Source organism: Grampus griseus (assembly GCF_964374135.1).
Source record: "Grampus griseus genome assembly, chromosome: 15".
In the NCBI taxonomy this organism is placed as follows: Eukaryota; Metazoa; Chordata; class Mammalia; order Artiodactyla; family Delphinidae; genus Grampus; species Grampus griseus.
The window spans coordinates 77,536,258-77,551,189 of NC_139009.1; the positions used below are offsets into that span (position 1 = coordinate 77,536,258).

Sequence of the window (14,932 nt, forward strand, 5' to 3'; positions counted from 1 at the left end):
AAAAAGGACCAATATTGGATGAATGCCTAGAGTAGTCAAATTCACAGGGAAAGAATGTGGAATAGAGGTTACCGAGGGCTGGAGGGGAAGGGGAGCGGGGAGTTAGTGTTTCACGGGTATGGAGTTTCAGTCTGAGATGATGAAAGAGCTCTGGAGATGGATGGTGGTGACAGTGGCATAACGTCGTGAATGTACTCAAGGTCACTGACTTGGATATTCAAAAAGGGTTAAAATGCTAAGTTTTGTTGTGTGTTTTTTTTGTGGTAAGCGGGCCTCTCACTGCTGTGGCCTCTCCTGTTGCAGAGCACAAGCTCCGGACGCGCAGGCTCAGCGGCCATGGCTCACGGGCCCAGCCGCTCTGCGGCATGTGGGATCTTCCCGGACCAGGGCACGAACCTGTGTCCCCTGCCTCAGCAGGCGGACTCTCAACCACTGCGCCACCAGGGAAGCCCTAAAATGGTAAGTTTTATGTTATGTGTATGTTACCACAATAAAAAAAAAAAGCCATGAAAAATGGAAAAAAAAGCTTTTAAAAGAAATACAAAGACGACCCACTGCTAAGCATCCTGTTTTACCCTCTGCCATCGTTCAAACGGCGCTGACAGGATTCCATGGATCACCCGAGTTCAGGGATCTTGGACAAAACCTTAGCTGAAAGGAAGTCTGAATATAAAGCAAGTCCAAAAGTCTCAGGGATCAATGGCTAAAAATAACTTTTCCAGCTGATGGTTTGGCTCAACAAATTAGGTTCTTACTTTCTAGATGTTTGGCTGATTTCTCATGCACGATTCCATTTTGGGGTAAAGAACAGCCAGCAATGGTACCAGGCAGATGCACACCCGCACCCCGCCCCGCCTGTGGCAAGGGTCTCGGCACGCAGCGCCTGCGGGGGCGCCGCCAACACAAGCGGCTCAGGCGCCAGGAGTCCGCAGGGACCCAAACTACCTACTTAACATGTTTACCAAGAAAATGTAGGAAGAAAGTAAAATCCTTCTAGCTTTAGCTACTGGGAAGGATGCCAGGATTTAAAGAGTACTGGGAATACCTAGACTACAAAGAAAACAAACATCAAATACTTTCCCTCCTCCATAAATCACCCAATAACTAAATGTGCAGGGCCTGTCAGTTTACAGGAACATCAGCTTCTGTTTTTGCTTGAGGGTGAGTCTCCCCAAGTCTTCTGATCTCAAGGCTGGTGCCTTCCTGATGAGGGAGTGTTTCCACCGAAGCGAGAGAGCTTTCTACACCCCATACCAGATTTTAGAGCTACGTCCCACAAATTACACCGTCCTTTAGAGACTTCAGGGGAAGCTCTTGGCTAAAGAGGGTCCTGGGGCTGGACGAGCTGATAACAGGTGTAGATGGGGCGGGATACTGGTTGGAGTGTCAAGGGGGGTGCTCAGCCTGGTGACCTAAGTCCCACAGTCTAGCAACTGCTTTCAAGTGATGTACCCTGCAAGGGGTGGGGGGGGGGTAAGTAGGGAGGGTGGTGTGGATTTTCAGTATTCACCACCAAGCTATCAGTTAAGAATACTCCAACCTACTAGCAGACACTGAATGCGTCCTACACCCATGAATGAAAGATGACTCGACTCTATCAATAATAGTAGACATCTAAGGGCATCGTGAACTGTTAGCACAGGACAGACCCAGCTCAAGAGGGCATCTGGATTTGAAGTCCCACATCAGTTACTTCTTCCCTTGTGTATGCCACCAACCTTGGCATTTTGAAAATAATTTTTAAGGTTTCCCCTTTATAGTTTCATTTGCACTCTCTATACATGAATCTGTTTTACAATAGCAAGTTACAGTGGCATTAAAATATTAAATATTAAAAATATTAAATAATAATTAAATATAAATATTAAATAATATTAAATATTAAAATATTTTGAAGACTTTTAGCAATATAGGTAAATGTTCATCCTACAATGATAAGTGCATGAAATAAGACATACATCTATGTAATAAAATACTAATTTGATTTCAAGCATCTTAGAGTTCTATATGCTTGGAAAAGGTTTCTTGGGGTTGTGGGCCATAGTTTCCTTCTCTGTACTTGTTTGGTATCTTCCAAGTATTTAACAAAATACATATAACTATGAAAACAAAATACATATGTAACTATTAAAATAACTTAAAAAATGCACATATAGAGGAGCTAAGACCAAGTAGTTTCAGAAATCTTCTGGGGATACTCTCACGCATGACGCCAAAACAAATCTCCTTTAAGCTTTCCAGGGTACATGGGACTCATGCTGAAATGCCTGTGAGCTCCTCCTATCATTCCCACCCTCCCACACCTAGTTTCAATAAACTGAGGGGTGACTACAAGATGTGGTCCCCCCTGAGCAGCAGAAGTGTCCTTCCCTTGGTCCTGATGCAGGGCCCTCCTCCCCTAAAGGCCAAATTTAAAATCTGATGGCAACACTACCTTAAACACATCACCACCACCTTAGCGCTTCTGCACTTGACATTTGAGTCTTCCTTCCCCTCCATTCTGTTCACAAGCAGAAGGACAGGGACCAGGTCTGTCCTTCGTGTCTCAATGCCCAGACGTTCAGGGCAAGGCTGGCTGATTTTATAACTAGTGGGCGGTTGCCTGTGTTGTGATTTGAAAACAAAATCTCTATTCCTTGTGTCCAAAATGATGTCACCAGTCAATGGTCAAGCTTTCCTTAGTGTAAATTACTTATCCCATTCTTGCCTTCCTTTGGAAAGGAAAGCACTATGATGGCCACTGTGAGAGAGTGGAAGGAATAACAGATGAAAGTTCCAGTGCTTTAAATCTGCACGCCTCTTAAACTACACCTTCAACCGGGACAGGTTTTGTTTTAGGATCAAAGACCAGAAGCGTGACTAATCCTAACGTTTAGAATGAGGAGTTTGGGAGTTTAAGTGTGGGGCGGGCAAAAGCCAAGGGTCTGCATGATATGAAAGAGAAAACATGAACCAATATCAGGCTAAGAGAGTTAAACGCAGCATCCGCAATCCTGCCAGGCTCAGCGACTCACAGCTGCTTCGTATTTAAAGCACAAGTGCAGGTGCAAACTGTGGACTCCCCCATCCGGAGACCTAATTATTTCAAAATTCGTGTCCATTCTGTCCTTTTTTATTATAATAACCTTATAGAAAAATGGTTCCGTGATCTAACTTAAAATACTTTGCGTTTTTCTTTATAGTTCCTCTGACCCCTGCCTATATACGGACATCTATCTTTTGCACATTCCCTTAAATAGACGTGGTCCGTGCCGGCCCTGTTAGTGGCAACTCCAGCAAAGTTGCAGGCTAACGAATTCCTGATAAAATGGCATCTATTGAAAACCTAGAACTAGTGTTTAACTCTTCACTGTTTCTGGGAACCAGAGTGGATTTCCTCAGGGCCCGTGAAGATTTGAGAAGAGAGGATACTGCAGGTGTGCATATCAGGCTCCCTGGTTGAGGATGACCAGCTTACTACCTAGTGATCCTGGGCAAGACACCCTACTCTTAAGGACCTCAGGGTCCTCATATAAAAGACATCAAATTAGGGTCTCCAACATCCTTCTCTCTTGGGAAGAAATGACACAAATATTGATAATCTTGATCAAGTCACTATAATTTACTTCACTGAATCACCCACAGCTACAGTGCTGCCTGTACGTTACTTTAGTCAAGCTGAAGAATATCCTAATGGTGGACTTACTGCTGTTCCAGATATTACTCAGTTCAGCTGAGTGTCCCTCCTTTGCAAGAATTCTGATCACGAAATTTGCTTAGTTGGGAGGTCACGTAAGATGTTTTTCTCTTCCAAATGAGTTTATGAGAGTCCAGCGGAATACATGCAAAAGTATACATTCTTCTCTAAAGTTCTCAAAATATCACCCAGTCACCTTCTGAACTCTAAAAACATCAGTTCAGAATAAGACACTGTCTAAGTTTAAAAACTCTCCAAATCTTTTGACTATCTAATGGCCCCTTAGAGCACACCTAGAGCTGCCAGTCAGGCAGTCCAAACCCATCTCCTTGGCAAGAAGACCAGGGAAGATGCAGCGGCTCACCCACGGTCTCATGGGGGCTGGTGGCAGGACCCCCACTTGGGACTCGCAGCCCAGAGAGCAAGGCTGTGCTTTCCTCCTAAATGACCCCGGGTGAGACAAATGTGCCAGCTTTTTGTTTCTATAAGCCCTTAAACCTCATTCATTATGAAATGGTGATTTTAATTCTCCCATCAGAAGCTGTGTCTATATAACGGAAAAACATCTGTGTTTTGTAGTTGATGGAGAAAAAAATATAGCCATGGGCAAGACACCCGAGTCTTGACACTGGCGGAGAATGGCAGCACGAGAGACCCAGCCAGAGGTTAAATCGACCAACGGGAAATGCGGAAATTGTTTTCTTTCCTTGATGATGACAAAGATAACTTGGAAAATGCTAAAAAGGGGGTCATCTTATGAATGTGTTGACACGCTAAACTCTAACTGGAGTCATCAGGTCTATGGTAACCCCGAGGTGGTTTTCTGAAAAGGAAACACACAATGATTCACCAGAAGACATGACACAGTCTGGAAGGGGCCCAAACATCAGGTTGGAGAAAGTAAAAACACAGCAGATCAAAGAGGACTCCACTCGGAGTGGAGGAATCCCAGAGAAAAGCCTATTGAGTCAACGCTGCCGGGCTCCGAATTCATTTAGAAAGTTTAGTGACCACAGTCCACCTAATTCTAAAACTGTACATGCCAGGAAGTCCTGATATAAACACAAACAAACAAAACCCCTCCTGGCTAAGAGGAAAGAGTAGAGAATGAAAAGGGACGGTGAGAAGAGAAGCAGCTGTCTCACTGTCTCCAGCATCTGCGGTATGAGGACTCAATCCTTGGGACGACGGATTATTCCACATTTATGTCCTGGCCTGGCTTATCCTCGTCACCCCCTCCAACTCACTGGGCCTGCCCCTGCCAACACAAAGTGGAATGCTGAGATGGGGGGCCACGTGGCCGAAGATCTGTCTCAATTCCCCAGACTTCACACTTTCCGCCTCCTTCCTACCCCAACAGGAGGGCAACACCTGCAGCCGCAGGGGGTGCTGGGAGAGGGAGAAGGGAGAGGAGATAGGGCAAACGAAAGGGGTGGAGGGCTGCCTTGTTTCACAAGCTCCACGCCCACCTGGTGAGTTAGATGTCTCCTCCTACCAGGCAGGAACACTCTTCTCACCCACTGGGAGAGCTCTTGAGTCCAGCAGGCCTTGACAGGACTGACAGGCCAGCTGGGAAGAGCATTTGATCACCAAGAGTTCCAGTAGGGCCAAAAGCCAATAGAAAAGAAATCAGCAATACAATCAGCTATTAATCTACCCTCTAAATGGACCAGTGGGGTTGCTAACACAGAAAACAGAAGGTTGTTATTTCTTTACAAGCCTTTTGCTTTTGAATCAGCAAAAGCACAACAACAACTTTTTTTTTTTTTTTTTTTTGCTGTACGTGGGCCTCTCACTGCTGTGGCCTCTCCCGCTGCGGAGCACAGGCCCCAGACGCACAGGCCCAGCGGCCACGGCCCACGGGCCCAGCTGCTCTGCGGCACGTGGGATCCTCCCGGACCGGGACACGAACCCGTGTCCCCTGCATCGGCAGGCGGACTCCCAACCACTGCGCCACCAGGGAAGCCCCACAACAACATTTTAAAAGAAAGGAAGAAAGAACACTTACCTGAAGGAAGCGATGATTGCTGTAACTTCATCATCTGGATAAAATTGAGTAATTGCATGATGGGCCCCCAGCAATTCCTTCCCATCCTTCCACCAAGAAATAGTTGCACTGTCCTGGTATATATTAGGTATGTTGATCGAGCAATTAAACTTGACCTCTTTGTGTTCAGAAAGTATTATGTGGCCAACCGTGTGATTAAACGCAAGAGGCAGTAGGGACGTGGACCTGGCGGAGGTCACTCTGGGAAGAGCTGCATTTCCGGTGTGCGGTCTTCCAGGCTGGATGGGTGGAAACGTGGAGGTGGGCTGGAACCCACTGGTGTGAGGAAAGGAAAATGGTGTGTGGTCAGTCTGCAGGCTTCCCGGGAAAGATCTGGGGAACAGCGGGTTGGGCTTGGTTTCTTCGCTCACCTCAGCGACAGCTGCAAAACAGAAGATTGGATTTTTAGCCTTTTAAATAATGGAGTTTTCCAAGTAGGTCCCCAACTTAATAGGCCATGATGAGAGAGTGACGGGCATCCTGAATGTCCTCAGAAAGCATGAGCGGAATTTATTTAACACACACGAATAGTGTGAATATTCTCTTTCACAAGTTCATTCATTCGCTTACTTCCTTCTTTCTAAAGAATACGTAAGAAATATAATGCCCCGTCAAAACTTTTTCTTTTTCTTTTTTAAATTGAGACATAATTGATAGATATATATATATATATAACATATTTGTTTCAGGTGTACAATGCAGTGATTCCATACTTATACATTTTGCCAAATGATCGCTGCAATAAGTCTACTTAATATCCATCACCACACATAGTGAGACACTTTTTTTTCTTGCTACCCTCTTAGCAACTTTTAAATATATGATACAGTACTATTATCTACAGTCAGCATTAACTCCATTGCATCGCCAGGACTTACCTATTTTATAACTGGAAGTTTGTATCTTTTGACCACTTCACCCATTTTTTTTTTTTTTTTTTTTTGGCCACCGCGCTGCGTGGCATGTGGAATCTTAGCTCCCCAACCAGGGATCGAACCCACGCCCCTTGCATCGGAAGCACGGAGTCTTAACCACTGGGCCGCCAGGGAAGACCCTCACCCAGTTTTTGAAATTCGTGACTCATTCCAAATCCCTCACACCCATCTCACCAGCATGGCAGGCAGGTGATGGCGCCTGAGATCACCTTCCTACTGTCTTCTCAGTCACAAGACTATGCTTGGCCAACAGTCTTGCAAAGGCTGCTACTGGTCACAAAGGGGCGAGTTTACAATTCTTGTGCCTCAGCATGACCCACCCTAAGCATGGGGGAAAAGAAATCAACATGTGCTTATGTCACCAGCTATAGAATGACTTGGAGCTTCCAGCAAAATGCTTGCCTGCAGGAATAGACCTGGAAATATTTTGATTTCATTTGACCCACAAGAATTTCTAAAAATATAGGCTCACATCAGTTGTACTTTTAGTTTTTTTTTTTTTGTGGTACGCGGGCCTCTCACTGTCGTGGCCTCTCCCGTTGCAGAGCACAGGCTCTGGACGCGCAGGCTCAGCGGCCACGCCTCCACGGGGCCAGCCGCTCCGCGGCATGTGGGATCTTCCCGGACCGGGGCACGAACCCGTATCCGCTGCATTGGCAGGCGGACTCTCAACCACTGCGCCACCAGGGAAGCCCATACTTTTAGTTTTAATGGCATTTTTGGAACGTACATTCTATACTAGTTGTAATTTATTCAAATACATTGACCACGGGTGGTGAGACAGGCAGGGAGGAGAGACACAGGCTGGCACCTTGTGGGTGAGTGATGGGGGTACACAGAGGCACCTCATGCCTCCTGTCATGCTCAGGACGTCATACCTTCCTGCGCTCCTGAGTGTGAGTGTGCAGGGGGTGCAGACTTAGCAAACAAGAACAAAAGACACCCAGTTAAACTTGAATTTCAGATAAACAACAAGTAATTTTTAGTATAGGGACTTCCCTGGAGGTCCAGTGGTTAAGACTTCGCCTTCCAGTGCAGGGGCTGCAGGTTCGATTCCCGGTCGGGAAACTAAGATCCCACATGCCTCGCGGCCAAAAAACCAAAACATAATACAGAAGCAATATTGTAACAAATTCAATAAAGACTTGAGAAATGGTCCACATCAAAAAAAAAAAACTTAAAGAATGTTTTTGAGTATAAGGATTCAGTTAAGTACTTATTGGGTGAATGGAGGTACAAGCAGATTTGGGGGCAAAAGCGGGGATCTGAGAATTTATACCTCTGGCTTCCTCCCTGCAGGTCACTCTGGACCACACTTATCCCTGAATGGAGGGCCGGGGCTCCTGCCAGGGAGTCCTCTCCATCCAGCTCTCTCTCCCCAACCAGGTCAACTCTCCCAGTTGCTGCATTTGGGAACTGCGTCCGGGGTGAATGCCAGGTTGGAGGACCAGAGGTTTCACTATAAGAAACAAGGGAGAGCTCATTGCTTGTCCTTGAGGCTGAGGTCTCAGGGGCTCTGGGAGTGCAGGGGTTCTCTGCAGGCTCTGGGGGAGGGCTTTGTGGGCCGGCTGCTGGCTGGCCTTGAGCTCAGTCGTCCAGACAGATTAGTGTGCTGTGATGGGAGTGATGTTTATTCCAAGGAGTGGAGGTCAGGGTGATTCTGCAGAGAGGGGCCCCTGCCTCTCCTGTCATCCCCACGCCAGGCAAACTTTATGTACAGGGATGGTAGGAAGAGGTGAAGCCCATCTTCTCTGATTTGGGGGGTCCCTTCTGCAGTAATGGATGCTCCCCATCTTGTCTGATTTGGGGATCCCTCTGCAGTAATGGCTGCTCTAGCTATTTATCTTATGCCTGTAGACCCTGCTCAGAACACTCTTTTTCTACAGGCTTCAAAGCACTTACAGTTCACCTCTGCCTCTTGGAGGCAAACTTACCTGCAGTCTTTCCTATTTCTTGAGGTGGAGAGTCAGGGGTTTTGTCCAAATAACTTTTTTTTTTTCTTGTGTGTTAAATATAAGGCAAAAAAGTAGAGTGGGAGAAACAAATGATGCTTCCTTTGGTTTGTTTAATTTCCTTAAAAACACTGAACATTCCTGGGACTTCCCTGGTGCTCCAGTGGTTAAGAGTCTGCCTTCCAATGCAGGGGACACAGGTTCAACCCCCGGTTGGGGAACTAAAATCCCACATGCAGTGGGGCAACTAAGCCTGTGCGCTCTGGAGCCCGTGAGCCACAACTAGGGAGCCCACGTGCTGCAACTACTGAGCCCGCACACTCTGGAGCCCACCTGCCGCAACTAGAGAGAAGCCCCACACGCTGCAGGGAAGAGCCCACGCACCACGATGAAAGTTCCCACACGCCGCAACTGAGAGCTGACGCAGCCAAATAAATAAATATTAAAAAAAAAATTGAGCATTTCTAATTATAAAGGTAACACAAGTCTGTTGTAAAAAGTTCAAATATTTATGGGAGCACAGAAAGTATAAAATGGAAACCTGTTTTGTCATCCCAACCGTGCAAGATAACCTCTGGTTATAGTTTGGGGTACAAGCGTTAGTTTACTATGAGCTGCTCACTGAACGAACTAATGGCAAAGCCATCCAGTCAGATGACATCACTGAAACTGGGGAGCAGTCAAACCCCGTAATCACTATGGATGGTTTAAAAGTAACTGATCTCCACAATTTCATTTGCCAGAAGCTGGTAGTATGATTGAATTGCCAACAGATATTTATATAACAGCACCTCCAGGTCTAAGATTTGCTGTGACTGTCTAATGAGATACGGAAAGGCACTTGCCCCAGAAGACAGGCAGCAGAGGGTCCCAGGAGTTAAAGGGGGGAGGGGACACAGCTAACTGTGTGCTCGTGGGAGGCTTTCCCTGATCTCTCCACCGCCACCCTGTCTAGTTAAACCTCCCAGGTCAGGTGGTGGGACCCTCCCCTTTGTAACATCTGTAATTTCTCATTCAATTCTTTCTCCCCTGCCGGGTTGACTGAAAGTCCCCCACACTGTAGTCAGTTCCTCGGAGGTGCTCAAAATAGGTTTGTTGAATGAATAGGTAAGGGCATGAATTAAAGGAGGGGTAGGGGAGGGTTGACAGGGTTTCAAGGGGCAGAGGTGGTGGAAAACTGGAGTGAAAGGAAGAGGCCCTCATAGTTTGGGAACACCAGTTTAGCTGCAGGGTGGTGCTTCTGTGCTAGGAGAAAAATGAGAGATACAGTGAAATGAGGCTGAACGTGGAGAGCCCTGAATCGCCGTGGAGGGAATAGGGATTCCTGGAAGGTTTCTGAGCAGTGGAGGGAGAAGATGAGAGCCGTGCTTGACCGGGGCGTGGACATCTGCCTGAGAGGGAGGAAGGAGGAGGCCAGGACGTAGGAAACACGGCAGGAAGGTATCGGAGCCCTAACTACGGGAGGGGCCAGGACGTAGCAGGAAGGATGCAGGAAAGAGAAGAGGGGCTGATCCCAACAGTGTCCTCGAGTACTGCCATCACGTCAAAAAGAAAGGTCAGTTTCAGATGCAAACCACTACATACAGAATGGATAACCAACGAGGTCCTATTGTGTAGCACAGGGAACTATATTCAGTATCTTGTGATGAACCATAATGGAAAAGAATATGAAAAGGAATGCATATATAGGTATAACTGAATCATTTTGGTGTACAGCATTAGTTAACACAACATTGTAAATCAGCTATACTTCAATAATTAAAATATATATATATTAAAAAAAAAAAGATACGTCAGTTTGACTCCAAATGTTTAGGAAGGGCGTAACACAGGGCAGCTCTCAGGAGTGGACACCTGGCAGCTTTATCCTGGCCATTGCTTGGATAGCGTGGCCCCCATAGGGAAAATGGGGATGTAATAATAATGGTGTCCCCCAGGGTTGCGGTTAGGAATAAAGGAGTCATTACTATGTTTGGCTCATAGTAAGCGCTCAGTAAACGTTATTACTTCTATTACTTTCTCTTTGTATCAGTAGAACCTGCCACGGCCCAGTACTTGAGAACTGCTGATCTACAGGGGTTGACGCTGAGGGCTGGACAACCACGCATGCTTGGTGAGGTTCTCACTGTGCAGCTTTGGCAAGGAGTGGGGCTGGGATGGGGTGTCGCCCCACATAGTTTTCAGTGTAAACAGTGCTTTACAGTATGTGCTGTGCAGTGCATAACCTCGCCAGCTGTATATGGGGGCCTTGACTGAATACGGATAATGTGGGAAAAGGCAAGATGAAAACGATTCCAAGGTTTTGGACCCCAAAGTCAGAGCAATGATCGATTAGAAATTACATGTTAAGCTGCTAATTTTTCAGTGTTCTGACTACTTCAGTTGTATAATGTCCCTCCCCCTGTTTTTCCTCACAGAAGTGGAAGATTTTAAAATTATTTTGTTGGTGGGGCGAGGTAGTGACAGTAGGAGGATGCGATCAGACCAAAAATCTTTTAAACTTTTACTTTTTATTAACGTGTTCTTGTTAATTCATTTTCAAGATGACAAGAGCAAACGTGGTGGGCCTGTTTGATGATCCCCATTGTGGAGACAATGTTTTTAGCCAGAGTCAGAGGTGTATTAAAAGCCCACAGCCAGAGACTTAATGAGAATTTGGTCCTCTCTCCATGGCACACGTGGAAAAGCAGGCTGCCGCTGGAATTCATGAGACATCTCCCCCTTCTCTTCCCCACTCCCATCTTCTTTCACGGTTATTTTCTCATGTGGACGGGACAGAGGCTAAAGTGGGAAGTTTGGCCTCACAAGCAAATGCAGCTGAACAACTTGGATAAATGGCCTCCCACTCAGGTCCAAGAGTAGCTTGTCCACATGTTCCAGCAGTTCATCCGCCCACCCCAGGGGGCCACATCCATCCAGTCCTGGAGTTGGTCGTGGAGCGCCTCTGCTGTGTGCCCCTGTGTTTCCAATGACCACCCAGGCCTTGACCAGATTCCAAGGCCAGCTTCATAAAGACAAGGATTGTGTTACCATCATCTTCCTCCAGTGCTCAGCACGGGGACAGGCCCATGGGATATGATTAGCAAATGTTTCTTCAGCCAACGAATAAAGTGATTAGACCTATGGTCCATTGTTTGAGGTTTGCCTTGTTTTTCTGAACAAATTTGCCAGCAGCTTCCTTGAGGGCTGGAGGCGGTATCCTCTGAACCCAGCCTGATGCCTGGCACGGAGCTGATATGCAGCAAACACCTACAGAACAAATGGGTGTGACACAGGCAGGGACACTGCTGTGGCTGGGAGTGGGACTGTGGTGGGTCTGTAGCCAGGCCTCTGCAGCAGCATCTCCTCCCCAAACCACCTGCAGCTGCGGTGGGGCAGATACTGAGGACCACAGCCTCTCGGACTCAAAACTGGTCAATGAGGGGATGCTAGGGAAAGAGCTATTTTCTGAACTATAAACAGAGCTGCCATACGATCCCACTCTTGGGCATACATCCGGAGAAAACTCTAATTCAAAAAGATACACGCACCCCTATGTTCACAGCAGCACTGTTCACAACAGCCAAGACATGGAAGCAACCTAAGTGTCCATCGACCGATGAATGGGTAAAGAAGATGTGGTACATGTATACAATGGAATATTACTCAGCCATAAAAAAGAATGAAATAATGCTATTTGCAGCAACATGGATGGACCTGGAGATTATCATACTAAGTGAAGTAGGTCAGAGAAAGACAAATATATGATATCACTTATATGTGGAATCTAAAATAGGACACAAATGAACATATCTACGAAACAGAAACAGACTCAAGGACATACAGAACGGACTGTGGTTGCCACGGGGCGGGCGGGGGAGGAAGGATTGGGATGGAGTTTGGGAACAGCAGACGCAAACTATTATATACAGAATGGATAAGCCACAAGGTCCTACTGTATAGCCCAGGGAACTATATTCAGTATCCTGTGATAAACCATAGTGGAAAAGAATATGAACAATGTATTTATATGTGTATAACTGAGTCACTTTGCTGTACAGCAGAAATTAATACAACATCGTAAATCAACTATATTTCAATAAAATAAAATTTTAAAAGTAAGGGATTTTCTGTGTGCTCGAGTAGCGCATCCCACCCTTAAATCCATGAATATTTGCTGAGTGCTTGCGGAGCGTGCATGATGGCAGACGGGTTGGTGGGCAGTGATGCTTGGGTGTTGGCCAGCAACTCTGTGGTTGGAGAGCCAAAGCCCACCCAGTCCCTGGATGCCTGACCCATGACCTCAGGAAAGCTCTGTCATGCTCTGACCCCCTGTAAGGACAGGAGTACCCGGCGGGGTGGGAGACGATCAGATGATCAGTGCCTCCACAGACACCAGCTGCTGCTGTGACTGGCCTGCATCTGAACCCGGCCTTTGACCACACCAAGGAGGAATTTCTGGGCCTTGTGGGAATGAGCGCTGGGACTAATGGGTAAGGTCTGTCTTAGACAATGCATGGAGAATGGCAACACTGGAGCAGCATAATTGCCACCCATGAATGAGAGGCAAAAGCATACTTCAAGTCTGTGAAGTAACCCCCCTCAGCCTGCACCCCACTTCTTGACTCGAGCATTTGACTTCTTCTTGGTCGAAGTGCTTTGCAAAAGAAAGCACTTTTCACCAGCAGAACTGCGACCCCCCCGCCCCCAGTCCTTTCTGTTAGGTGGGCATCGATGCAACCATTAAAGAGAGCTCTAAGGAATCTCTCCAGGGCTGGTCTTCACCACTCTTTCCCAGCATGAGCTCCTTTAGATTTTTTTTTTTTTGTAGTACACGGGCCTCTCACTGTTGTGGCCTCTCCCGTTGCGGAGCACAGGCTCCAGACGCGCAGGCCCAGCGGCCATGGCTCACGGGCCCAGCTGCTCCGCGGCATGTGGGATCTTCCCGGACCGGGGCACGAACCCGTGTCCCCTGCATCGGCAGGCGGACTCTCAACCACTGCGCCACCAGGGAAGCCCTCCTTTAGATTTTTATTGAAGCTTCAGGATCACAGCCCAAGGTGGATAAAGGAAGCAGCGGCTGCTGAAATCGCAGGTCCCGGGGTATTAGGTGGAGTGGCAACCTCACGCCGCCTCCCTGACCCTGGAGTCCCTCTAAGCTGCAAGAGGAGGGTTGGGCAGGGCGGCAGCTGCGCGGGAGGGAGAGTGCACGCTGGTGTTACGTGCCATCAGCCCACTTTACTACCCCGAAGACCTGGGAAAGGACCAGAAGCACCTGGGCCGGATGGGTCAAATAACAGCAGGGTTGCAGTGCCAGCCAGTGGGAGCCACACCGGGTTCTCCCTACTCCTTAGACAACACAACAGGTGGGGACATGAGCCGAGCTCTCTGAAGTTCAGCCTCAAAATCCGGAGACCCAGAGGCAGCTGCACGAGGGAGGACTTATCCTTGAACTCCTAGGGGTTCTTTGCTCCCCGCCGCGGAGCAGAAGGAGGATTTGGCCCAGGCGCTAAGGGTTCCTCGGCCTCGCTGCCCACGGTGGGATCTGCTATCAAGCAGGCCCCAGCGGTTGGGAGGAGAAAGGCCCCATTCTGGGGCGGGTTTGTAGTTTATAGTAAAGGCTTTTTGGCATCTGGAATCCTGTTTGTGTCCACTTCCCGTCCCTCTCCCTTGTCACACCCTGTGTCGCCCCCCCGCCCAGGAGAAAGGGCTGTTCTGTGGACCAGAGCCCCCCCCATTCCATGTGTGCCCCCCAGGCCGATGTTTGAATTGTGTCCGTGGGCGCTTCACTGTCACTTGGTTAAAAACTCCTCCTCTCACCCCCGAAGATGGCTGAGGCCAAACCCAGAACAAGCAGAAACTGTCTACTTAGAATCATTTCACTTTATGCAAACGCAAAGGATTCTCAGTTGATAAAGCGTAGCAACACTGAATGAGAGGACATTTAAAAAAAAACCTTCAACCTGAAATCACCTGACCTGATTGTCCCCAAATCGTAAATGGTAAAAATTAACTTGAGTGCACAGCACTCCACCACTTGGAGAGAATTAAAAAGAAGGGGGCTTCCCTGGTGGCGCAGTGGTTGAGAGTCCGCCTGCCGACGCAGGGGACACGGGTGCGTGCCCCGGTCCGGGAAGATCCCACATGCCGTGGAGCGGCTGGCCCGTGAGCCATGGCCGCTGAGCCTGCGCGTCCGGAGCCTGTGCTCCGCAACGGGAGAGGCCACAACGGTGAGAGGCCCGCGTACCGCAAAAAAAAAAAAGAAAAAAAAGAAAAAAAAGAAGAAGGGCCATTCATGGGATAAATGCACCTAGTGCAGGAAAAGTGCAGGCAGAAACCGAGA

The 14,932-nt window shown here is 47.7% G+C and overlaps 1 protein-coding gene across 1 annotated transcript in view; it reads right to left on the minus strand.

The window, feature by feature from the left end:
* Nucleotides 1-14,932, minus strand: part of MERTK (MER proto-oncogene, tyrosine kinase) — a gene marked incomplete at its 5' end in the record, with an annotated part of 113,496 nt that overhangs the window by 83,230 nt on the left and 15,334 nt on the right. Inside the window, one exon of the mRNA XM_082672844.1 lies at nucleotides 5,685-6,105. Within this exon, the coding sequence (XP_082528970.1) occupies nucleotides 5,685-6,105 (421 nt within the window). The remainder of the gene's footprint in view (nucleotides 1-5,684; nucleotides 6,106-14,932) is intronic.